At 39.9% G+C, this 27492-nt stretch overlaps 1 protein-coding gene across 2 annotated transcripts; it reads left to right on the top strand.

Moving 5' to 3' along the window:
• Positions 1–445: 445 nt before the first annotated feature.
• tnpo1 (transportin 1) lies at positions 446–26511 on the top strand. 2 transcript variants are annotated; one of them, XM_008276175.1, is made up of 25 exons: positions 446–566; positions 679–790; positions 2702–2777; positions 3433–3582; positions 5340–5446; positions 12004–12137; positions 12709–12790; positions 13366–13488; positions 14955–15073; positions 15409–15469; positions 15653–15821; positions 16051–16203; positions 16328–16553; positions 16738–16909; positions 17121–17207; positions 17332–17439; positions 18933–19091; positions 19177–19264; positions 19350–19448; positions 19552–19647; positions 21504–21579; positions 22529–22628; positions 22721–22795; positions 23079–23218; positions 23357–26511. In XM_008276175.1, the coding sequence occupies exons 2-24, from the start codon at positions 686–688 to the stop codon at positions 23184–23186; spliced, it is 2673 nt and encodes an 890-aa protein (XP_008274397.1). In that variant the 5' UTR covers positions 446–566; positions 679–685; the 3' UTR covers positions 23187–23218; positions 23357–26511. The 2 variants fall into 2 exon arrangements, 1 of the variants encoding a protein (XP_008274397.1); XR_519997.1 differs by lacking the exons at positions 21504–21579; positions 23079–23218; positions 23357–26511.
• The last annotated feature ends 981 nt before the right edge of the window (positions 26512–27492 follow it).

Here is a 27492-nt window from a genome sequence, read left to right on the forward strand (position 1 = left end):
TTTGTCTGATTGTTTGTTGTTTTTTTTGTAATTGGGGCACATTCTGAGTTATTTTTTGGTCATTGTTTTATTTTTCCCAAGTTTCGAGTCATTCTGGACGAAGCCTCAAGATGGCGCCGTTTTCCAAAATTAAACATCACGACAACATCAGGTGAGCCGTGCTGCCTTCAAGTACCGTCGGACCGAATTGCAATTTTTAAGCATTCTTCATTCTCTCGATATCTTTCACCTTTTCTCTCATCTCTTGCTGCCAATCTTTCTCTAAAAGAATTTCAAAAACATTTAGGTTGTGTAGCTCTTAAACAATAAAAGAAAATAAGTAAAAATAGGCTGCTTTGAGTACGTGTTTGGCATCAGCCGCCCGGCACTAGGACCCGGCCGCCGTGTGTCAGCTGACTGAGCAGCCGGTTATATGCGACGGGAGACGGAATGGCCCGAAGCTTTTCCAGCTTGTTGCGAAAACGGATGTGGCTGCTGTAACAGGCCCATGTCTGAAAACCCAGACAGACGGTCACATTTCAGCAGAAAAACAACTACGCACGAACACGTCGGCCAGGCCAGGACAGGTAATCAACCTTTCGGTGTCTGACACTTGCCCTGCGTTTCTGTGAGACGGCGTTAGGGAGCCGTTCGGTGACCAGTCCTCAGTGCGAGCTTATGTTATTTCTTTATCCGCAGCAGCAAGATGGAGTGTGAGTGGAAGCCAGACGAGCAAGGACTTCAACAGATTTTACAGCTGCTCAAAGAGTCTCAGTCACCAGATACGTCCACGCAGAGATCCGTCCAGCAAGTATCCTTTTCCTGAGCCCGACACGGACGATGGCAGAGCCGCTTTCAGTTGTTCGTGCGTAACAATAGGGGCAGACTCAACAGGCTAGCAGGCTAACGCTAGCCGGGTGGTTACCGTTACGGCAGGTAGACTGCTGCTGACCGGGGGCTGCTTTTTGTCTCGGAGCTCAGCGTGCTGCGAGCCAAGCAGGTCATGGTGTGCGGAATTACAGCTGTTTGACCACGTAGAACAATAGAAATCGGTTATTATGCTAGCTCAAAATAACAGTTAGGAATTTTAGGTTTGATCCAGCAGCTTGTCGCCTTAATATACAGCTTCACTTTGTATTGTTCTCCACAGAAACACGAGGTTGTTGTTAATTAAGAGCCAGGTCATGCATCACTCCTGTATAACATCTGCAAGTTTAAGCACAACTGGGATGTTTGGTTTGGAGAACATGGTATTCATGTTACTGATATGTTTCCAAATCAAACAGACAGTTGAATTAATACCTTGTGTATAATTATGTATTAATAATTGTATTAATCATGACAGAGAGATGCACCCATACATCAGTTAGTAGGGCTGCAGTTAGCTATTATTTCCATTGTGGATTCGTTAGTCGATTATTTCCTCGATTAACCGAGTCGTTGTTTCCCGAAATCCAAGATGACAAATGCTTTGTTTTGTCCTCAACCCAAACATATTCAGTTTGCTGGCACAAAGGACCAAAGACACCAGAAAATATTCAGATTTTAGAAGCTAGAATCAAAGTTGTTTTTTTTTTCTTGAAAATTATAGAAACCAAATTATCGATTATTGAAATCGTTGACAACAAATTCAATAGTGAAAAATCAATCAGTAAGTCATTGCATCTCAATCTGTTAGTGTATATATAATTTTACACCCCTAAAGAACCGTCATGGTGTAACATAAAATGTATATATACTACAGTTTAAACAGCATGACATTCAAGCATGAAATTGCTGGATTTGATGAGTGCAGCAGCATCTATTCAATTCAGTTCAATTTTATTTGTATCTGCATCTGAAATGTTTTTTGGGAAAGGACAATTAAAACTAGACTAGGGGTCTACATACACATCCTTCATAGACATGTAGGAAATCGATTATAGCTGATATCTGACTTTTAGGATTTGACTGTCGACAATTTGTGACATCCTTTTGAAAAGTGAGATGGAGGAAATGTCACAGTGAAAACTTGAGGCAGCTTGAAGTAGCAGCATCCAGATTTTATATTTCCTTGCTAAACCAAGTCAGTTTTTTTCTGCTTGATTTATTTTTTTAGAGCATTTTCAACACGCTACTGTGATTACTCCCAACCAGATTACATTGCGAGCATTAGACTCAGACTGGGACTGGCAAAAACATGCATAAAAGCTGACTGAAACATGTGGTTTACTGACTGTAGCTGTGAAAATGCTTTGTCTGTGTTGTAGCTTTAGCACCGTGCACAGTATTTTGCACATGTGACGGCGTACTTATACATTAGAGAACAATTATAATCCACTGCTCCCTGCTGCTGGCCCTTATGTTTTTTGTCTGGTTGCATGCTGATCTTAAATGATGTGCTTATGTAACACTTCCTATGTACTGCATCATTAACTCATAGAAAGAGCTGCTGTTATAGCCCTAAAGACGCCATCTGGCTCGGTACGTACAGTATTCAGTCACGCCAAATGACATATTTATGACCCCTGACAACACACACACACACACACACACCATTATGCTGTCACATTACACCACCACTTACACACATTAACAGTGCCCTTTCTACTCTCCTTAAGATTAAAAAAAAAGTGTTTATTGGCATTATTGCTGTTACAGATTGCAGTTCTAATGTGCTTGCAGCCGTTTAACATGCTGTCTGTACAGTCAGCACCTTGTTATCCTCAACCACGTTTCCCAGAGACTCGAGCAGCTGAACCAGTATCCAGACTTCAACAACTATTTGATATTTGTTTTGACAAAGTTAAAATCAGAAGGTAAGCTGCCTGTGTGTCTGTTTGCCCGTGTTGCTTTGTAACGTCTGCATTGTGTTCCTAGATCGTCTTAATATGCTAGACAGTATGAATGTCAGACCTGTCATTTTTATGTAACTGCTCAGTGACAGGTCTGTCTGGCCGTGAATCGGGTGACCCGATGGCATCTTTGCCACAGATGATGTGGCACTCAGAATATGGGTCACTCTAATTTTAAACCTAATTCCTGGCAGTACTCAACTTTTGGCTTGACTGTGCACAGTAGATGACCCAAATGTTAAGTGGAGTTAAGACATTTTCGGATGCTGTTGCACCGCTGCTCATGGCGCAGATGCAACAAGCCACACATTTTTAGAAATAAGTAGAATAAGTCCAGATATTAGGTGCGAACATGTAGGCAAAATGTGGCGTATTCAGGTTCTCTTTGCATCTTAACGGTTAAGTCGAGGTTCTGTTGATGTTCTGCTGCTTGTGTGCGTCGTGCTGTGTTGAATTAAAAGGAATGTGATGGCAGTAGGATCCAGTTAGTAACTAATGGGCTTAGTCACCAACCTCCAGAACACAGTTACCTTCATCGTGATTCTACCAGTGTGTTTTGCCTGCACCTTGAATGTTATTGTACTTTTCACTCCTTGGTCTATTCTTCTTCTCTCCTAAGATGAACCCACTCGGTCCCTGAGTGGGCTGATACTGAAGAACAATGTGAAAGCTCACTATCAGAACTTCCCTAATGGCGTATCTGATTTCATCAAGAGCGAGTGCCTCCAAAACATCGGAGACTCTTCTCCCCTCATTCGAGCCACTGTGGGTAAGTCACGTCCTCTGGGTCCACTGAACAGGGCATCGTGCTTTTAAGATGCTACGGGAAACAGTCGGATGTGTTGTTGTTGTCGTCCATGTCCATCAGGATTGCTAGTGGCTGTAACTTGTTTGTTCATATGTACAAAAGAAAAATACCCACGGTTGTGCTAAAGTGTGTAAAAAGCAGTTTTGGGGGATGTGCTTTCATTCTTTGTTCTGTGCAGTGCTTTTATAGATTTGCCTATTAGTTGACACACATACTGTCACATTATAGGTATAGCGAAATATAAGAGCTTCACCTCAGTTATTTGGGAAATGTCAAAAATTGTCTGTAGTTGCAGTAGACATAGACAAAGCAGGTTAAAGGTGGGTAAAAAATGTAATAAATTACAACTCACATAGGCGTAGATGTTGGTCAGGACACAGAGAATAAGTCCTCTTCAATATTTAGAACCTGTGTGTTTTCCCCTCAGTAAAAACAGTAAAGGAACAGAAGAATATATATTTCAGTTACTGCTGTTAACAGGGGCGTTTTTTCTTATTTTTCCTTCAGCACTGGGCTTTTTTTTCTACTGTGACAAATTGCAATTTAAATCATGAGCTTACACAACCACTGAATCTATTGTGGGAAACATAATTAGCTCTATATGTATTCTATTATATTTTGAACTGTAACATTGTGCCTGAAGTTTGTTTTTTTCCTTTACATAAATATAAACATTTCCACCATAATTTGATGCAGAAAAGGAACAAACTGTCGAATACAAACCACCAGATTGCAGGAGATGAAGTGTTGAGCTCAGAGACATCCTATCTAATCTGTCACCCCACTAGTATTCAAATGAAACCTGTGTCTGTAACAATATAGTCATAGTCGCAAAATAGCTTCTGGCCTATGCTGAACATTGAATGTCGATGACATTTTGTTTTAAAATGGGGTTTCCTATTAGTATGTATAGAAATAGTTATAGATCACCATGTCTGCACAGAATGTGATTCACATCATTTTCATACTCATCAGATCGTTCAGTGACCCCTCGTGCCCTGTAGTTGGGGACATTGCCATCCTGAATTAGACCAGTCCCATCAGGATGGAAGTGTTTCATCACAGAAACAATGTGATCACTCAGAACAACTGTAGATTGATTTGCATTGACATTTCTCTGTTAAATTTACCCAAACTCTGTTAGTGAAGTATCCACGTCATACCAGAGCCACTCACTGTAGGGGTCAAGGGGTTCACGTTGTTCCTTTAATTTATGTCTTTTCTTATTGTAGAAGGGCACTGAGCACTGTGCAGTATCTGTTTAAATACACCTAATTAGCCTTTTTGAGTACAGAGCACCAAAACCACGTCAGTATGATAAAGGCCAGCTTCTAATTCATCAACTCTTAAACACTATATGTTATACAGATATACAGAGAATTCCAGTTTGTTGTCAGTCTTCTCCCAGCCACTCCCTGTTATTAATGCAGAACTTTTAATGTGATTAATCACAATTAGAAACATGTAGCTGTGTGCTCAGGCTAACTTAAAGCTATTTACTTGTTGCATTAAATGTATGTTTTTGTCATGCTGCAAGCTGAATTCATACTTCTATGGAACAGTTCCCTGTACATGACTTATACACATTAGTGTATTGTGATGTTGAAAGCTGGCATTTAATTGATTCCTGCATAATGTTTTGTTTACTAAGCAATCAGCATCTGTGTATTACTGCTTATCACATCAGTGTAACTACAAGTTAATCCCTCCCATAACAGGTATCCTCATCACCACAATTGCCTCCAAAGGAGAGCTACAAAACTGGCCGGAGCTTCTGCCTAAACTCTGCCTGCTGCTGGATTCTGAGGACTACAACACATGTGAGGTAAGGAAAAATAATTCAGATGTGGGCCTTGCATATTTGTCAGCGTCTATAGCATACTGTAGTGTCTTGAAGACATTTCACTGCTTCCGGTGCTCCTGCCACATTTAAAATTCGCTTCTGATCAGTCCCCTTCTGATCACTTGCAAGAGAGCATTAAATTCGGTGTCAAACTGACTCAACCTTCTTGTCGAGCATCATCACTGGTGATGATGGAGAATTATGTCTGTAGTTAGCCAGAGACCAAACGGCAGTCTTCACTGAGTCTCAGTCAGTCAGTCAGTCTCCAAGACTGAAGAAGCTGCATTAGCTCTGCACCTCAACCAAGTGCATGCTTGTCATTTTATTTGACATTCACAGGGTTGTGCATCGTGAATTTGTCCCCTAGGCTCAGACTGTTAAGTTCTAATGGAATGTCCTGAGGCATCTGAGGGAGAACATCAGCTGAAAACAAAGTGCACTGTGATGCAGGCAAACTTCTGCTTGCTTACAGTGCGTTGAAAATACATAAGTGTTTTGGCACAAACACAATCACCACTTTCCACCTGCCCTGCTTGGCAGACTCGGCTCCCTACGACTTCTTCCTTTTCCCCAAAATGAAATTCATGTTAAAAGGTTTCAGTTTTGACACAGTGGAGGAGATTCAGTGCATGTCACAGATGGTGCTCGATGCACTTCATTTACAGGACTGTAGTATGGCAGGAGCGCTGGGAGTGATGTAGCTCTGCACAAAACAACTCATTCAAATGTGTTTGCAGATACATTTAAATCAGGCACACTGTTTTTTTGCTTTTTACAGGTGCATACTTGTAACATTTTGATTTTACTTCAAATAAGAAATCACTGAATTTGATTATACAGCATCTAAAATGATAAGGTTCTTTTGAAAACTTATAGGAAAAATGGGTATTTAAATACAGTATATGGCTAAACTATTTTACAGTAATCAGGATTATTAGATTAAAGTTCTGAATTGGAATAAAATATACTTTCTAGCAGATCTAACTTGGTTTGCTTGCCGTGGATGAAACACTAAACCTGAATACTGCTCATGCTTTTGTCAAACTACAGGGAAGGGTTTATATGGCAGTACTTTTTAAGGATTCCACTTAGCTTTATTTGGCTGTAGTGTTTTATGGAGTTATGCTGTTGTGATCTAGCAATAACTCGGTGTTGGGTAGAGCTTCTAAAGCCGTCATCTTGATGTACTGTGCACATTCAGCTCATCACAAGTTGGACAGAATGTGATTTTCCAACAGCTTTTTGCCACAGCTGTGGAGGCAGAGATTACATGCACACACAATGTGACTGCACGTTACAAGTCGGGGTGTTTCTCTCTGTCTGTGGGCACGACGTGCATGTTTGTTTATTTATTTGTTTATTAATTTATTTACTGTGGAGAGCGAAGAGCTAGGTCAGCTATAAAGTAGCAGCTGGATAGCATCCTGCTGGCCAGATGAGCTAAAGGCCGTCTCACAGCTGGAGCAGCAGCTAGAGCCTACAGATTATTCAACATGGAATCGTTTATTCTCTTTCTGTCCTTTTTTATCAGAAACCCATATGACCCCATTTTCTGATACGCTGCAGATCATAACCCAGAAAATCTTTTTATTATGAGCATATCTGCAAAAGTAATGCAAGTTCTTTTATTTTTTTCTGTAATTATCTTAATCTAATTTAAAATGGTAAATATGTTTTGTTTTTTTTTGTTTATTTTTTTTTACCTCCCCCTAAATCTCTTCTGTATGATGCTTAACGGCAGGTTTTGGGTACATGAAGAAAATGTGCTCAATGTAATCTGTTGTCGATGAAGTCGTCACGGTTACTACATTGAAATGGTGGCTAAATGCTCCATTGCAACGGCCGCTAAATTTGCAAATACAGTGATTTGTGGTGGCTGTTGGATCATCTGATTTGTGCATCGCTGCTGCACCCATACTCAGACTCAGATAAACTCCTGGTCATTAATATGCTGTCAGCTGCATGTGCCTGTGACATCAGCCACTATAAGGAAAAGGGGGGATACATTACATTAGACACCACAAACAAATTAAGTAGCGTGTTTTAACTGCTAAATTCAGCAGTATTGAAGGGCAATTGAAATGTATCCTGGCAGGATTACTCACCACTGCTTAGAGCACAAATGTCTATATGATTTTCAGTGAGCTGCATTATCAGAAATTTATGGAAGAGGTGTGACAGAAAATAAAAAATGAATCTCCTTGTACCAACCACTGCCAGCCTCTCTTATAAATCTCATTCAGTAGCTGAGATTTAGGTCATCTATTTACTGCAGAGGATCTTGAAGTTTGTGTGTGTGTGTGTGTGTGTGTGTGTGTGAGTGGCTTAACACTAAACTGTGACCAAACTCCTCATAAGACTTGCTATGTTTTTGAAAAGCAGATTGAAGGCTGGAAAGCTTCTTAATGTCTGATGTTCAAGATGGTTAAGTTGGTGCTGGATGAAAAAAAAGTGTCTGTTCATTTTGTAGTTAAAGGTGCATAAAAGGTATTTTAAAAGGCTATATTATTTTTGGCCTATAAAATTTAAAAACTGTGCGTGGCATCTTTGTGTGGAGTGTCATTGAGATAGGACAGTAAAGTGCACTGCCCAAAATATCTTTAACGCAGCGTCTACTAACTATTTTAATACTTTTATAGCTTGACAGACCCACCAGTGCGCCGATATACTCTTGTTTAAGTGAGTGTGGTGAATTTTCCCAGCAATGTTAATGGCAGTAATAATTCTGTGGATTTATACTTTTACAAGAAGTGACACTTTAAAGCGGCTGTAAATGAAACTGTCACTGTAGATTTTATAGGATAGTTGGTGTTAAGATTTCTGAGATGTAACCCTCTGAACTCAGAGCTGTTTCTGGGTGTTCTTTGCTCCTGTCACACTTTTACTGTATGTGGGATCATTTTTCATTGCGATGAAATGTTAAAGGTAACATTCATTTTAAAATGCTGGCAGGTTTTGGGGTTTAGAGAGTTAAAGGCAAAACCTTTAAAAAAAACGAACAACCTGTGTGTTTGTTCACCCAGGCATTGTCAAACCCAGTGCAAAAATAATGCAGTCACGTAATTCTGAAACCTTTTCTTCTGGCTTATTGATGGAGCAAATTAAAATCTAACTGCTGTCAGCTGTCAGTTTTTATCCTTTATTGTGAAAAAGAGCATTCTTAAAAATAAACGTTTGTTATTTTTGCGTAACCATATTGTATTCATCAAGGTTTTAATGAATGCCAGAGGCTACAGATGTGCATAAACCAGGACGAATGCTTTCAGTCCTACAGCAGACCTTGTAAAAGTGTTGGAGGCAGAAAATATCGGTGCTGCGCCAAACTAATTTTTGATGGTGTTGACTGTTGCCACTGAGACCTCTAAATAATCCTCGCTGTTCCTGCCACCAGGACTTCGATATCTATTTTGGGACTATATTTTGTGACTACCAGCGTATAGTTTCTGAAGTATATGTAATCTAAGCAATGAGAAACGTGTAAATACTTGTTGGTCTCAGGCCATTTGATCAGTATACATGTCGTCTGTGTTGAGCATTTACACGATGTCTCTGCAAGATGATCCTTACTGCTCTGTTCGTGTGTCATCCTGACTCAGAGTGCTCAGCAGCCCCGCGCTGAGATATAGTGTCTGCTCATGTGAAGAGTAAGGTGCAGTATGTGGTTAAATGGTGGAGTGCAGTTGTTTTCCTTGAATAATATCTTGTCATCTTATGTCATTGCCTATTTACAATTAGAACATAATATAGAAAAGCAAGACAATTTGTCACCTTGGTAACAGCATGAGTTGCAGCTGTAGCCGTGAGTGCTGTCTGGTTTCTGGTTTAAGATCAGTGGTTGCTGGAAGAGCCCCCTGTACCACCACGCTGTACCCTTCTCTGCACACTCTATAAAAAGAACCAAGCAGGTGTGTTGGATGACAAGTGTAATGGTGGTGGATGGCTTTATATAGGTTTCGCCTGAGAGCAGGTTTACTGTTTTGATTAATGGCAGTTGGCAAGTGGTTGCAATAGTGTTGTGAGGGTCAAGTTGATACCACTCCAGAGGGCAAATGATCATGTATGATAATACTTTGTCACCTCAGTGCTCATTTGTAGTGTAACATTATTCAAATTTCCAAGCAGGAGTCTGAAGGAGCTGTTTAGTTAACTAAATGCATATTTCTCTGTCTTGCCCTGGCGCGCAGTCATCTGCATAACTTACATTCTCACACTGAATGACCTTCAATAGAAGGAGCTTGAAAGGAGGATTACACTTTAGATACTTCAGCATCACTGGAATGCTTGTGGGCCGCTCCCATTTCTCTGCCCTTCTCTGCTGACACATGGACACACAAATGCCTTGATTATTTTTTAACATCACTGTGAGCGGTCTTGTGTCTTGCTCCTCACGGTTTCACGTGGGATAAGCTATGATCGCTATAATTTACACATGAGCCCAAATGTGATGCTGAATAGCTGATTTGTCATGAGTTATTCACTATTTTGAGAAAATAAAAAAACCCTATTATGCCAAACTGCTTGATAGGAAAGACACTTTTTTTTTTTTTTGCATGATTTGAAAACTTTGAGGTGGGCAAGTAACTATTTACTTCACATACAGATGCAACTAATTGCTTTCACTACCAGTTGACTAATCGTCGTGTCTGTTTTGATATCAAATGTCATATGCTGTTTTGTCCAACCAACACTTAAATCCCTAAAGTTATTGAGTAGACAATATAAAAAAGAATAAGAGCAGCAAATCTTCACATTTTCTTCACGTTTCTTCAAAATAGACAATCAATATATGCAGTTTATCTTCCAGAAGTATCAAACATTGTTTAGCAGCAGTTGTTCACTCAGCTAAATTTATATGTGTTCATGAGTATTTGAAATCATATGCAATACAGCTATATTGCATCTCAATCTTTTTTTTTTTTTTTGCATGTATCAAGGTGACATCAACTGTTTTGTTATCCCTAAATTCCAAAGTGAAATTACCTGTGCCAGCTCTACAACTGTTGTCTCGCAGGATGCCAGTGAATAAGTAGCATTCTAATGAGGAAATGACTTTATCTTCTGTAATTGTACTTTGTCTCCTCCTGTTTGTGACCTTGACACTGTCTCAACCTCCTTGTCTTATTTCATGCCTTCGGCACCTCCACATTTTTTTTTTGTGAGACCACTCTGTATCTGTCATCTAAAAGAAATGCCGACATGGGAGCGGTTTCCATGGAAACGCATTTCAGACAGCGTCAGTGTCAGTGCTGTGCCGTTTCTGGTATCAGCTTCTCAGGCTGCATTTTTGTGAGAGACACTGAAGTCTGCTGCATATCGTGAGCATGCATACTAACCATCTGTCAAGCAGCTAATATTAAGAAAGCGATGTGTGTGTCCAATATTAGAGATGTGTGTATTTGTATGAATGCTTGCCATCTAGTTGAAGGTTATCAGAGCAGAAGTGGATAAATCCTATTGAAGATCAGTGTGAGTAGACTGAATGCGTTTTTGAGCACTTGCAGTGTGCATAAATCAGAGGAAGATCCTCTATGTCCTATATAGGCCTTCTGTACTGGATATGATTTACATTTGTTTACTACAGAGCAGATGAAATACGTACATACAGAATATTAACTATATATCGAATATTTATTGCAAAATACAGCAGAATATCAGCACAAATCAAAAAGGTGAACCTACTACGCATTTCCCATCCTCAACGCATTGTTTTTCGCAGCAGCAGTCTCACCTGCCTTAAGGCTGGGAGTGAGGCAGGCAAATGGATGAAGTGTTTTCTTTCCTTAAATATATACATTTTTGAAAGTTTCTGGGCAGCTTTGCCTTAAAATTGACAGTGCAGCAAATGGTCCTGGCTGGGATTGGAGCCAGGAATTTGCTACTCAGGAAACAGTATCTGCACATGTGGTATAGGCTTGAACCTACTCAGCCATCTGGTTGTCCCGAAACATCATGATTATTGTTGTTATTTGCTGCAGTGTCTCAGTAGGGCTAAAGCAATTTAAGACAGTTGGATATTAAGTGTGTATTAGATTTAAAATATGGGATGGAACATTGCAACGTGAGACACCATCAACAGCAGGACTGTCAGACAAGGAATTTATGTAACTGTTGACATGACAGTTTCAACCCGAGGTCAAACATGCTACAAAGTGTATGAGGTGTGGCCATTAAATAATGAGACTGGAAGCATGTTAGCAGAACCACAGCTTGCAGGCTGAATAACGAAGCACACAGTGATCAAAGGGCAAACATAAACCACTCCTACAACTTTCAATCTGCTTGAATAAAATGAAATACAATTGCAGCCTAAGTCTCAATATTTAACAGGCACACTTTGTAAGTTATAAATTGCAGCCTTTGCAATCTGCTATTTACATTACTGATTTGACACCAATTAATTGTTCAGTCTTGTACCTCATTATTTTGGGGTATACCCTGGTAACTCCCAGGCATAACGTCAGAAGCATTAAATCTTACACCATGCTTTCATAAGGCAGCTCTCATTGTTTGCTTTGCTTTTGCCTTTTCTTTGTCTTCAGGGAGCTTTCGGAGCCCTGCAGAAGATCTGTGAGGACTCTGCTGAGATCCTGGACAGCGACATGCTGGATCGCCCACTCAACATCATGATCCCCAAATTCTTGCAGTTTTTCAAGCACAGCAGTCCTAAGATTAGGTATCATTATTCTTTGGTTATTTAAAATTTTTAATAACTGGAAAGCTAACTTTTGAATTCAATTGGCCATTGAACACATCACTTTCCAATGGCGGTTTAATCATTTTAAATGAGTTAATGTTACTGCTACATGCTTTTTGAAATAGCAATGACATTGCATTTAAAGTATTCCCAAATTAACTATTAATGATTCAAGATTCTCCGTTTATCGTTCTGAATTTGACTTTCCTGATGAATATTTTTTCCTAATGCTATTTAAAATCTAACATTTAATGGTATGTGTTGCAAATATTATGACATTCTTAACTGAAACTTATGGCCATCATTATGCTTTAGTCTCTCTTCATTTTTAATTAGAGACCTGCCAGACAAAAGTTGTGTAACGCCACATTAAAAGTCTCAGTCTGTCATATTGCAACATGTCTGATGACAAAGCAAACGACTTTTTCATATTTGAAGGTTAAATTAGTAGAGAGAAGGCGAAGAAAAGTACAGAGGCTGCATTCATAGCGTGCACCATGTGAGGACATCATGTTGTGTGGACTCTTAAGTGGTGGGTATTGTGTTGCAGGTCTCATGCCATTGCCTGCGTCAATCAGTTCATCATCAGCAGGACTCAGGCTCTTATGCTACACATCGACCCTTTCATTGAGGCAAGTCTGACTGTAATGCATCCTTACACTTGGATTTCTTTTTGTGTGCATGTGTGTAGAGACACAAAGTTAGACAGAAGCATTTTTTGTCTACAAAACAAACAGCCCCCAGTGAGAATGAGAGAAGTCATTGTCACATGCACAGTCACTATGTCAGGTCACGATCGCTCACCTCAGTAACTGGTAATTACTGCACTGCCAGTTGTCTGTTTACTTCTCAGTTTGTCGCCATTCCGAGACTGTCGCAAATTCTTTCAGGCAAATTGACCACCCTTGAATAGCCTTGAACTATTCCTCTAGGCTTTTAATGTGTTCAATAATTTCTAAATGCTATTCTGATGTTGTGCATGATCAATGGTAAAATGATACAAATACAAATAATACACACACCTAAAATATCAAAATATGTACTTTTTAAACCGAAGGAATCTCTATTAGATTACATGTATTTGTTTGTCCTGAAACATGAGAAGATAAATAAATATTGGTGCACAACCCATGTATGTATTATTATGTATAAGTAGGTGTGGTCATAGTGGTAGCAGTTTTAACTTGTTCCTTTCTATCCTCTGTAGAACCTGTTTGCACTCGCGACAGATGAGGAGCCAGAGGTGAGGAAGAATGTTTGCAGAGCTCTCGTCATGCTGCTGGAGGTTCGCCTGGATCGTCTCCTGCCACACATGCATAACATCATCGAGGTGAGTGGTCCTAAGGGGTTACAGGCTGAGGAACTGTGAACAGCAAAGTGAAGCCTGACTCAATGCCAGTGGAATGCTGTGCAGAGCCTTAACGAATATGTGTATTTAAAGGAAAAGACTGCAACCAATAATGAACTGATTGTACTAAAACCATGTTGTTGTCGTATTCCTCTGTGCCATAAACCTCTAGTATTAACACATTTGTGAGCCATGCTGTTGCATTGGGGCTCATGTTCCTTCACCCTGATGAGCACAGGGACTACACATGATGATGAATAGCCAGCGTATGGATGGATGGAATAAACTGTTTACTCCTGTTTGAGTAATATTTGCCCAGAAATCATGTTGCCTTCTTTAAATAATGAAATAAAACGGTACATTTGTGACCAATTTCTAAAGATATAGATATCACAAGGAGCAAATGGGCTTGAGACTCAGTGTCACACCACAGTTAGAAAGTTAGAAAGGCCAGAGAGATAAATGCACTGTTGGTTTTGTTCAATCCATAGGATGTTTTGACTATAACAGGAACAAACTATTACCATTTTTAGCCTTTCAAAGATGTTCTTCACTACCCCCTTTCCACCAAAGGCAGTTGCAGGGCTGGTTTCAAAATCAGCGCCTTATCTCGAACTGATTCATTTCATTTCAACAGCCAAGGAGCTGTTTTTTGGCCAGGAACACTGGTCCAATAGTAGTACCCACACTTTTCTGGTCCACAACCAAGAATCGTTTACATCAGGGCCTTGGTTGGAATGACCGACGAGACTGACTCAAACGTTGTGACTGCCATTTAAAAAAAACAAACAAAAGAAAAAAACAGACTAGCCTGCCTCATCCAGAGAAGAAGAAGAAAAAACAGAGCTTCAGTATGGATGTGAAATCGAAGCAGCAGTGTGTGAAAAGCCAATGAGGTCATTATTCGTCTCATTTTCCCTGCTGTTTGATATTTTAATATCGCCAGCTGGTGTTTATAAATGCCACTGCAACCGCCGGTGCACAGAGCAGCATTCACAAACACCGACTGCTGGTTGCAGCAGCATTTATAAAAACTGACTGGGGGTATTAAAACATCAAACAGCAGGTGAAATTAGATGAATAATGACCTCATCGGCTTTCCGGCAGTGGTCCGTGGGAGAGACAAACTGTCTTCTTGCACCTAGAGGGAACTTCAATGACAAAGCTGTTGTTCAAACAGACGTATACAGTGACGTAATTGCTTGGCTCAGTGGTGGCTCACCAACCTGTGGAAAAGAAAACCCATTTTCAGAAGGTTCGCAAGTTTAAACAACACTAGCACCAGCCTAGAACTAGCACCTGGTTTGTGTTGGTGTAAAGAGGGTACATGATGTGCTTTGGACAGATGTGAGTGCACTGGTGCTGTTGGTGTGAATTAATCAGATTTGGATATAAAAAGCATACTTACAAGTGCATGTCAAATTAAATTTTGGATGGTTTTATCTCAGTACATGCTACAGAGGACCCAGGACCACGATGAGAATGTTGCCTTGGAGGCCTGTGAGTTCTGGCTTACACTGGCAGAGCAGCCGGTGTGTAAAGAAGTGCTGTGTGGTCACCTCTCCCAGTAAGAATACACACACACACACACACACACACACACACACACCTACCTGTATAATGCACAGACTGATCCTCCAGCGCAAAATTTGAAAACCATTGATTCATAGCAACCTTGGCAGTAAGTTAGTGAAGACCTTGTGCTGAAATGATATTCTTCTTCTTCACCTCACGGTGGCTGATTAAAAACCCCCACTGGCTGTTGACCTCAGTTGTAGCATCTGTCACCAGACTGTCACATCAAACTGTGCCCACAGCAGGAATCAGATGTGAGAGATTGCTTGTGGGCTCCGACCTATCCTTGCCCTTTGTTCTCATAATTTTTCCTCTGGCCTCTGGTAGGCTCACTCCGGTGCTTGTCAACGGGATGAAGTACTCTGAGATTGACATTATCCTGCTCAAGGTCAGTTTATATAGCCTAATATGTGTCCCTGTAGGTACAACTATGAATTGCTCCATGACTCAGGTTGACATGTTTGTGATGTACACATATATGGGTGATATATGAATTGTGTACATTTGACCACAAACAGTAATGTAGGTGCAACATACATGAGTGTCTGTCATCCCACACATTTGACATCAGGGGGACATTGAGGAGGATGAGGCCATTCCAGACAACGAGCAAGACATCAGACCACGCTTCCACCGCTCCCGCACAGTCGCTCAGCAGCATGAGGGTGATGGGATTGAGGAAGAGGAGGATGAGGACGATGAACTGGATGATGATGATACAATCTCTGACTGGAACCTGCGTGAGTTCAGTGCCTGTGTAAATGGAGCTTTCTCCATTGTTTGTTTCCTCATAATTAAAAATTGCCCTTTTTCATTAACCCCCTTTGACTTTACTTGAGAGCTAAAGAGATTACACTATAATGATTATTTGTGTTCTGTTTGTGTGTGCTGTGTCTGTAATGTCTGTATGATGTTTGTCTGCACACTTCTATGTTTCTATGTATGTGTATGCTTTTCTCAAAATGTTAGGCAAGTGTTCAGCGGCAGCATTGGACGTGCTGGCCAATGTGTTCAGGGACGATCTATTGCTGCACATTCTGCCGCTTCTCAAAGAGCTGCTCTTCCATCCAGAGTGGGTAGTCAAAGAGTCTGGGATCCTAGTGCTGGGGGCTATAGCTGAAGGTAAGAACTGGGGGAAAAAAGAAGAAATAGTGGAGATAAGCCATAGGGAGCAAGGTCCCGCTCTGAATACAGAATCAGAAGACATGCCTGCTTGAAATTACACTCTTCTTATCCCTGTTTGCAGGCTGTATGCAGGGCATGATTCCATACCTGCCTGAGCTAATCCCCCACCTCATCCAGTGTTTGTCTGACAAGAAGGCCCTGGTGCGATCCATCACCTGCTGGACACTGAGCCGCTATGCGCACTGGGTTGTCAGCCAGCCCCCAGATATTTACCTGAAGCCTTTAATGACGGAGCTGCTCAAACGTATTCTGGATAGCAACAAGCGCGTGCAGGAGGCTGCTTGCAGGTGAGCAAGAAATTCTGATAAAGCCATGTCATTTTACAGCACATTAGGAACCTTGCACTGCATCTGGACTGGTACCCACATCTTTCCTTCAGGGGCTGAGATACATCCAGATCTTTTAATGCGGAGAGGTTACTCACTGCCTAAAGTTTTCTTCCTTCTCCCGTTTCACATCTCTCCCCACTAGTGCCTTTGCCACTTTGGAGGAGGAGGCTTGTACAGAGCTGGTGCCCTACCTGGCATTCATCCTGGACACACTGGTGTTTGCATTTAGCAAGTACCAGCACAAAAATCTGCTCATTCTTTATGATGCGATAGGAACACTTGCAGATTCAGTGGGACACCATCTCAATAAACCGGTATGCAGAACAGAAATATGTGCTCAGTTTCACTTCATGTTTCTATGTGAGTGTAACATTAGCACATGCTATTTACTACTCCTTCCTCGTTTTACTTTTGTTGTGCTAGTAGTGGTCAGTGCACTTTTCGATGTTATGATTTAAATAGCATCCTAGCTGTAGCTATTACCTAGCTATTATACTCATGTATTTATTTTGTGGTGTTTATTAGGAGTACATCCAGATGTTGATGCCTCCATTGATCCAGAAATGGAACCAGCTGAAAGATGAAGACAAAGATCTCTTCCCTTTATTAGAGGTCAGTTCCTTATACACAATTACATGCTGCAAAAAATCTCTGCATCATGTCAGTGATTTCAATTAAAACATATGATGTAAACATTGTTTGGATGTGCCACTGACTGCATTTATCTCCTGCTCAGTGTCTGTCTTCAGTAGCTACTGCTCTCCAGAGTGGCTTCTTGCCCTACTGTGAGCCTGTGTACCAACGCTGTGTCAACCTGGTCCAGAAGACCCTCGCTCAGGCCATGGTGAGTGTGAAGGACCCAGAAATGTGCACACAGACACTCACTCTACAATTTTCGGTAACCTAATTTATGCAAAAGAAGCACATTTGAACCCCCTGGACATTCTGCACAGCCAGATTAAACTTAATGCAAAAATACTTGGAGCAGTTTTAACAATGGATTAAATTCACCATCTGAACCCCATAACCCTACGGCAGGTTTCTTTAAAAAGATCACCCAAATTACAGCATTAATGAGAGCTAGAAACTGTAAAAAAATGAAAGAATGATCAGATTTTCAACTGTCTGACGGCCCTTGAATGTTTTGTGTGCATAGTTCTGTCATTAAAAAATAACCAAAAACAAGGTTAAGTTGTGATATTTCATCAAAATGTCTTTATTCTACACATCTTATTTAAAAAATTCTCACACAGTCAACCGTTTGCACCGGGTCGTGTAAACACAAAAAATTCTGCACTTGTCAGCAGAACTGAGAAGCTATAACTGACTCAGCTGCAACCAAGAATCGTGTGACAAAAACTCTGAAACTCTTCGGGTGAGGTGCCGGCTGTGTTTACACAGAGCAGACAGGAAATGGCAAGAGATTGAGAGGAAAATACAACACAGTTCATGAATAAAATAAATGCAGTGTGGCTTTAACACAGCAGTTTAGCAAGTTATCAGCAAGTTAAAAGATACAGTCAGCATAGTGAAATGTCTTTCTAGACCTGATGTGCAGCGTAGTGTAAAAAACGCCCAGGTTGTATACATTGTATGCATGTAAATAGCAAAATATCTATAGCATGTGGTGTCCTCATGTTTTTCCCCAGTACTGGGGACTCCTTGGATCACCTGGAAAAAGCTTGTATGCACTGATTCAGGTTTTTCAAATTTCTGTTAAACAGATATGTAAAGAAATTTAACTTTGGATTGCATCTTTTTTTGATTATTATTTCTGGATTTACACATACCTGCGTTATGTCAAAAAGCATTTTTCAGTTGTACCTCCTGCCATGGCTGTGCTCTTTCTATAGCGGTGCAGGACTTTTTATTATTATGAAAATGAGTCCACAGTTAGTACAAATGTGACAGGAGCAAAACAACACTCAGATGGTTAATATTTGTTTTGCAAAAGAAGTCACTTGTAATGATAAAACCACAGAAGGGTTCCGTGCCTCCCCACAGCTCCTCAGAGCCTTTTGGATGCTGTTCTTCTCCATAGTCATACATCAGTAATAGGCCAGCATTGTGTTTACAGCTTGCTGCACTGCCCCCATGTGGTGGAAAACTGAATTCATGCAGGGTGTGTTGAAAAACTGCAGGATTAATCACCAGTGGGTTGGAACTGTTGATAGAGGCTTCACACCTTGATCATTTATGCCCTAACTCAGGTTTTAAAGCCTCTAAAGTGATAATTTGATCGTTTTTAAATGTAAAAAATATGTATATATTAACATAATACAAATCTGTCCTTTTTTTTTTTAAATTTTTATTTTTTTACTCTCTTTCACTCTCTAGCTTCATCAATCACAACCAGACCAGTACGAGGCCCCTGACAAAGACTTCATGATCGTGGCTTTGGATCTTCTTAGTGGACTTGCTGAGGGTTTGGGAGGCACAATCGAGCAGCTGGTTGCTCGTAGCAACATCCTCACCCTGATGTACCAGTGCATGCAGGTGAAGAGCTGTCAGAGTATAACAGGATAAACTGGTAAACCTGCCTTGCATTTTTCACCATTCGTTGTTCTCTTCAACTGTTCAGGACAAAATGCCAGAGGTGCGTCAGAGTTCTTTTGCTCTGCTTGGGGATTTGACCAAGGCTTGTTTCCAGCATGTCAAACCATGCATCGGTATGTTCTGTGCAGTTACCACTGAAGCACTGTTTTCCAAAAGTTGTTAGTCAGTTGCTAAGGTGTTCGCCTTCCTTCCTTTCAGCTGATTTTATGCCCATACTGGGTACTAATTTAAACCCAGAGTTAATATCAGTGTGCAACAATGCAACATGGGCAATCGGAGAGATATCTATACAAATGGGTGAGTGATTCCTTTTTTTTAAACACGTTTTCACAACATGTCATCACTTTAACTATATCTATAAAATCCTAATATAATTTGTTACTGTAACTGCACCTTTTAGGGCCTGAAATGCAGCCATACATTGCCATGGTGCTGCACCAGCTGGTGGAGATCATAAACAGGCCCAACACCCCAAAGACTCTACTGGAGAACACAGGTACCACTCGGTGGTAGTGCTGAGCCAGCCAGCCAGGTCGCCACACACACAGGGAGGTGCTCACACACTCAGGCCCATTCAGCCAGGATTGACCACACTCACTAGGATGCCTGCCCTGCCCTTTAATCTCTATCTAAACATCCCTTCCCAAGGAATGAGCCTTACAGGTTTTGCTGGTTTCATCAAAGTATGTGAAATATTTCAGGTTTGGATTTGCACCCTGGCACAGTGGCCTGTAAGTTGAGATAGCAGAAAATAAAGCCCTGGGTAAGCCCTGGCGAAAAATTCTTGACACTCTTGAATTAAGCGAACCATGTAAGAGCCCAGTCTTGGAATGAACTAATGTGGACTGACTGTGCACTGTCAGGTGAAGCAGAATATTCTAATCGAACAAAATGCAAAGCACAGGCAGTGTTTCAGGCAGATAGATGACTTCATAGCCTCACGTAGCTACTTAAAGCATCTAACTAATCCTAAATCGTTGAGAGAACACCTAAACTGACTAAATGTAGGGCTAGAAAATGCTTTAAATTCTCTAAGAGGATACACTCTTCTCTTGTTTTCACTAATAGAATTGGATATTATAATTTGATGAGTCAAAGTGACCATCTAATGAAAATATGCATGAAAGGGTGAAGTGTGACCTGCCAACATAAAAGAAAAACTAGGGACTCTATAGATGTGTTCCTGTTTGTTTGCTGTCAGTTTATTTGTTGCTTTTATTTACTGTTCTTTAAATGTGGATGCATATCTGCCAATAGATGTTAAATGTTGTTAAGAATGGCCAATGTTTGATGCAGGATACATGATAATTCTAACTTTGCCATACCAGTTGAGCCTCACAAGAATTCATTGATTTTTCTAATATCGGACCAGTAAATATTTTTTACTATTTGTTGCATGTTTTCAATATGTAAATTGAAAACACCAAAGGGCACAAAATTAATGAACACAATCAGATGCTTGAGCCATGTGTAAATCTTACTTTTGTCACAGATCTTTCCAAGAGTTTATCACTGGAACTAAATTTAAAACAGAAAGTCACATAATAGCACAGTTAAATGTGTTTGTGGCCGTAAATTCTTGGGAGTGTGTTGCAGCACTCCTCAGTTTGTCTCCAATCAGCTGATCCTGCACTGAACTTTACTCTAATGAGCATACCATCTGCTTTCTGCATGTGTCATTGGACTGTTCATAAATGCCTGTTTGTTAATGAGAATGTTGCATAGTTTTGTGTCTCTTAAACTTAGGTCCTCCCTCCTCTCTGCCTCATAAGAACCTGCTGTGCTGGATACTAGTCTCCCTCCATGTAGTTGGCTTGGAGTAATCTGTCATTTCTTTTCAAAAAGAAAAAAAAACACACATTTCTGTTTCTTATAAAAATTAACATCTGTGAGTTTAAGGGAGAAATCTCTGAAAATCTAAGTGAACTGCTCCTGTTTAGGCCAGTCACTTGCACATGCTACACCTTTGCTAGCCTGTGTCTTGAGACATGCATTTGAAATCAAGCTAATCAGTTACGTACTAGATTTGAGTAGCTGTTTGATCCATATGATTTCTGAAAGCAGATGCCATTGTTTGCCTTTTCTATGAATGTCTTGTCAAAGTTGTCAATGTGTTCTCCCTTAAACGTGTTGTATGTCTTTTTTTAGAGTGTCATATTTTACATTCCTCCCCATGACTGACGGGGCAGTAATAATCAACGCTAGTGAAATCTTCTGTTTATTATCATACACAGATTCTGTTGATTTATGTCTCTGAGTTGTTTGTTTTTTCTTTATTTTTCTCCTCCCCTCCTCATTGCTCATGTCTTGGTTGGCGTTTGGTGGTGTGTAACCGTGATTGCGTTACCTTAGCAATAACAATTGGTCGTCTTGGTTACGTTTGTCCTCAAGAGGTGGCACCCATGCTACAGCAGTTTATAAGACCCTGGTGTGTATTATTCAATCTTTTATTTAATTCATCTTCTCTCTGCTTTCTTCTTATCTTCTCGTCTGTCGCCTGTTGCTCCCTTTTCTCCCCTGTTGCTCTTCTCTCCTCCTCACTCCTCACTTTCCTTCTCAAAAGAAGTCTTTTCAGTTGTTTTTCCTTATCAGTTTGTAATCATTGCCAGCCGTGTGACTAACCCTGTCCTCTTTTAGGTCCTACTTGTGATTTGTTTTTGCCTCAGTAGCACCTTCATGTATTATACATTAATTTGTTTAATTTCTAGTTTTTCGTCATTGTTAACTGTCGCTAACAACCCCAAAAGATGCATGGGATCAGATTTGTCACATGCCTGCTGGTTCAACAACAGAGAAAGGATGCAGTCTTTAATGCCAAAGAGCATTCCTAAATCTCTTTCTCATTCAGTAGTCACCCAGCTGCATGTGCCTGTCCCAAAGTGACCCCAAACCTTGTCTAGTCAATCTTTCAAAAAAAAAGTAATGCTATATTCAAGGTGCTATAGATGAGGTTTTTGCTGAACATGCTGCTCATAGACAACAGTGATGTTATTAGAGATCAAAGTAGCTGTGTTAAATGTAAAAATGTTTGATTTGTTTTACTTTATTCTGTTTTGTGTGCATGCTTCATGTGTTGTGGTAATTTCAGGTCATGATAGACACAGTTTTCTACTCACATGGATGTATACATAGAGTCTAAAATGTTTTTACAGTTAAGGACGTAAAGAATTGATGATAAGAAAACACATTTGTATCAAGGGAGGCAATAGACTGTATTTATTTCTCTCAAATATGTTGATATTCTTCTAAACATGTATGTTAGTTTATTAATATATGTATATGAGCATTTGCATTCATAGTGTTCGTAGATTCTAAAATTGTTGCTGGAGGATTCTGTTGATGTTTGTGATGTTAAATGTAGCCCTCCCTGTTGTCAGGTGCACCTCTCTACGAAATATAAGAGACAATGAGGAGAAAGACTCTGCATTCAGAGGAATTTGCACTATGATCAGTGTAAATCCAGGAGGTGTAGTGCAGGTGAGATCTAGCAGTGAGATGGCACTGCCGTCATTATGTTGTCAATAGCTCTGCAAGTTGAACTGTTGCCTCACCTCTCTTCTCTGGAACAGGATTTTATATTCTTCTGTGATGCAGTGGCCTCCTGGGTAAATCCAAAGGATGATCTCAGAGACATGTTCTACAAGGTAAAACCTGAAAACAGCTGTTGAGACACACAAATCCAGAGATTACGTCATATAACGTATAACTGACTGAACAAATTGTGGGAAATCAGAACGCCCTCATGGTTTGAGAAGACTGTGCTCTCCTGAGTTCACTTGTTCACTCACTCTTATTGTCCTGTCTGCCCCACAGTAGCCAAATGCAGGAATGACGGCTTCTGCAGCGCTAATAATCCTTTAATGCGCAAGAACTATTTTGAAGGGCAGTTACAACTTGATATAAACTTTCCCTGGTGTTTAATTCCAGATCCTTCATGGGTTTAAGAACCAGGTAGGAGAAGAAAACTGGAGGCGCTTCTCAGATCAGTTCCCGATGCCACTGAAGGAACGGCTGGCAACCTTTTACGGGGTGTAACTGTTTCCGCAGCACTGTGCCTCATCATTGGGGTCAGTTTACTCTCCATTAACATTCACAATTGGGGAAAATGGTGTTAAAAGAACACCCTGATTGTGGTATTTAACATGAGAGACATGTTACCTGAAAATTGTGCCGCGTTTTAATGAAGCCTCTCTTTCTCTGCACAGGTCATTCACTATGGGAGACAATATGGGGAACCATCCCAGGGAACACGTTACCCTTTACTGGGGGGAAGGGTCTGCCTGTTGAGGGAAGGGAAGGGAAGGGGTGCGGACCCCTCCCCGACCTGGTGGACGGGGTGGGAGGGAGGTGGTAGCTGCAGTTCTCAGTGCCCCTATGCACAGGCTAGGGGGGGAAAAGGGACTGGCAGAACAACCTTATCATGGGAGGAAAATTCATGTAATCACATCTCAGTCAGAAATAATGACCTCTATCACCTTTTTTTCTCTCCATTTATTCCCTGAATATCTTAAGAAATGAAAAGCAAAAATGGAGAAATCTTTGCAAAACCCTGTAAAGCATTTGCTCTTTAATTTTGGTTAACTAGGGGAAAGGTTAATGCAGAAAAGTATGTACAGGGCAGATAATGCATTGACAAGGATACGACTGTTCTTAAAACAAGAAATATGGAGTAAAGTTGAAGGTTCATTAAGATGTATTTTCTCTGAATACAGAGATAGCTTAAAGCTGAGATTAGCAGCTGATGTTAAGAATGCATTTTATTGGCTCCAGCCCTGGAAAATAGAACTTTATAATGCTGCATATCACCACAAAAAAAGGTTATTACTATATAGTTATCAGATTATTTCAGATTTCCTATACTTTAGCCTGGCAGGGCTGTTTAATTATGTCACTGGAGAGCACAAGATTTTCTTTTAAGAGCAGCTTTTCTGGGAATAGGTAGCATGCTTCTATCATTGTGGAAAGCTGTCGAACTTTAATGATGTGTGTTGCGTTTGACAGCTGTTGTTGCCCTTTGATAAGATTCTTCTTTGATCTTGTAATTTGTATTTACAGTATTTTTGTTTCTTCTGCCAGAGAGTTACGGCAATCAGCTGTAATGTAGCATGACAGGGTTTACGCACTGAATTTCTGAAAAGTGTAAAATCTTGGCTGTGATGTAACGTTGGAGTGAATCTCTGTTTTAGTCTTGTGGCGTGAATGTGACATGGACATTCATCAGCAAGCATATCAAAGCTTTAGACGCTTACATATTGTCTGAGCCTCGTGAAGGCAAAATGAAGGAGAAGCATGCAGGTCGACATCCTGTGTGTTGGTCATTTTGATCTTATTGTTTTTCAGACTTCAACAACACAAATCCCGTCTCAGTGATTTTTGTGACTTTGGCTGTCAGAACCATACAATCCATCAAATCAATGTTAAATATGTTTCTTTCTCAATGTACTGAAGTTTCTTTATTGGTCGTTTGGCTTCTTGTGCTCAAAGCATGATCTTGAGGATGACTGACTGTGTAATGTTTTGGATGGTTGTCACTGTGGGGTACTTGGATGCTTTCATCTCTTGCATGTTGGTGGCCCCTCACAGCCCAACATATAGTGGGACGGGGATTGCGGGAGGGAAGGGGAGCTTCAATTCAAGTTTTAAAAAGTAACCATTTATGTATTGCAACACTGGGACTTTTATAACTTCACATGAATCTTGCTGGAGTGTTCTCCCTAAACTTTTACCCCATAGCTGGATGTATAGTTTTTAAATACTGTGAAAGTACAAGAATGTTAATGTCTCCGCTTGTTTTGCGCTGTTATATTTTTTTAAGTGTCCAAGTGTTTAAGTTCGAGATGGCCTGAGTGTATTCCATGATGGGTTGGAGAGACAGGAAGATTTTTTATTGTTTTGTTTTTAATGCCCTGCCAGTCATATTGCCTCTGCTGGCCAGAGTAATAACTGCAGTATTTTAATCCTTTGCAATGCACATGACATGCACTGAAAATTTAAATAGCAAGTGCTTGAAATGAATGATGCAGCCAAACCCTTTAGAATATGATTGTAGTGTTAACACAGATTATTAATAAAGTATTGCTGCTAAAACATATTTACCTAATGCAATAAGCATCTTGATGCAATTGGGCGGTTAGATTGTGGAAGTAGTTTAACGTGTTAGATACAATATGAAATCTATAACTGGTCTTAGGTTAAGCATTTTATGAGGTAAATGGTGAATACAAGCTATAATGCATCATGGAATACAGAGGCAGATCCTTGTATGTGTCACATCATTTTGTGTTTTGAAGTGATTTTCGTCTGTCACATTCCAGCTGTTTGGCATGCAAAAAAATGGAGTAATCATGGCTCGATGGGGTGTGGACACAGTCCTGTTATTCTTTCGTTGAAAGAGTGTAGGTCTATAAAACACGCCAAACAATCCCCATTATTACTGTGCTGTATTTCTGACTTGACTGCTGCTATACATTGTAGTTGTGTTTCACCACTTGAATATGTGTTTTCTATGTGTTAACCTCAGGTTGTTTGTGTCCAGTGTTATTTGTTTTTTATCATTTCCCCAATGTGTACGCCTATATGCATCTCCTCAACAACTAAAGATTAGTAAAAAGCTGGCCCTTCCTATTAGAGATGGATAACCATGGGTGTTAATTGACATCATTGTTAACGTGTGCAACACTGCGAGCTGTCAAATGTGATTACAGTTGGAAAGCAGGGGGTGGAAGAACAATTAGAAAATGGTAACTTGCACATACTTTATGTACTTTTTGTCAAAAGTGATTGTTATCAGACGACAGTAAATAGTGTAATCTCTACACAATGCCTTGAGAGCAAATACTTTGAGGTTTTGATGGTGTTTTGCAATAGATATACAGTATACTGTATCTAAAGAAATAGAAAAAGCCTCAGTTAAAAGCAAAGAAATTGATTGACAATTTTAAAAAAAATGTTCTTAACACAATGTTTGCAGATAAGTTTGACTTTCTACAAAGCTTTATTGAAAATTTGTACTCTTTAAAGCACCCACCAATATTACGGAATGTCTAGTCAAAGAGCTCCTGTATTCTATTATTCAATTAGCCTTTAATCTTGATTAGATTATCTGCCTTCATCTTTTTTGCTAATAAAAGCGAAGACATCGTTTTGATAGGCATGGTTTGATTTTATTTTATTTTTTTTAAATAAGCTGCTGAATTTTTAAAAAAGTAATACTTTTGGGGCCACCAAATATTTTGGATCATGCAAAGACTCTATATTGTACTGTAGTAATTTTGTAATATTTGTAAGATGATCTAGTGGGTGTGACTGGTTACCATTGCTTGAATCTGTACATTGTTCCAATAAATTGTTTACATTATTATGGGCCTTTGTCTAGCTTTGTTTTGTTTTGGGTTTTTTTCTCCAGATTTTGTAGCAGTTGCCCTATATCAACATGTTAGCGAACATGGAATGAGTACAAAGTTAGATGCTCAGTAGCAACTGTCAAATCTTCCTGGTAACTACTGACTCAGAAACCTGCCTGTCCAGTCTTTAATCACAGTAGCTGAGACTCATATGACCAGAGAATTTCCTTCCACTTTTTTTCTTGAGATGAATGGCAATTTTCAGCCAGCAGAATGGCACCATTATATCGCCATTTATAGAGTAATTAAACAACAAATATACCTTACTTTACACCTTGGAACACATACGAGTGAAATTAAGATGCCAACATTTATCAGAGTAATACTAGGAGCACAAAAAAGAGACATCAAAGCACTAACCTTGTTTTTCTTTATTCCTCTCCGAAGATGAAGTCACTAAATGTGTACATAGGGATCCAGTACTTTAATAGAGGCTAAGCAAATGTATTACATGCGACATGTTTAGAAATTATTCTGTTTTCTAATTGCTTGACTACTTGTTGAAGGTGTGTATTAGGTGGGCATATCCAAACACACATCGATAAGGCTTTACTGTGCAGCACTTCTAATCAAAACTGTAACAAAAGGGCTTTATAAAACAAAAAGTTAAAAAAAATGAAAATGAGGCACTGAGGAAACATTTAATTTGAATAAATGCGATTATGAAATACAGAAGCAGGGTAAGTCAAAAGTTAGAATAGCCAAAGAAAACAATAACAAAGTGATTAAATGATAAAATACAATTAAACTAGCAACGAAATAGATAAAAATTATTTATAATAAGTGTTATTGTTATACATAAATGGTTCACTTTGTGGAATCTCTGTTGCCTTCACGCATAAAAAAATCCGAAAATTATGATTCAACAGGTATCACTCAAAAGCTTTATAACATAATAATATAAACGCCTGAAAAAAATATTTTTCAAGGCATTAGGG

Source organism: Stegastes partitus, unplaced genomic scaffold, assembly GCF_000690725.1.
Source record: "Stegastes partitus isolate 25-593 unplaced genomic scaffold, Stegastes_partitus-1.0.2 Scaffold66, whole genome shotgun sequence".
Lineage (NCBI taxonomy): Eukaryota > Metazoa > Chordata > Actinopteri > Pomacentridae > Stegastes > Stegastes partitus.

Bases quoted from the DNA above. Each gene is read 5' to 3' on its own strand.
- tnpo1 (XM_008276175.1), top strand. From the start codon at position 686: ATGGAGTGTGAGTGGAAGCCAGACGAGCAAGGACTTCAACAGATTTTA. The intron at 19,092-19,176 runs GTGAAGAGCTGT...TCAACTGTTCAG, and splicing joins TGATGTACCAGTGCATGCAG to GACAAAATGCCAGAGGTGCG. The intron at 19,265-19,349 runs GTATGTTCTGTG...CCTTCCTTTCAG, and splicing joins GCATGTCAAACCATGCATCG to CTGATTTTATGCCCATACTG.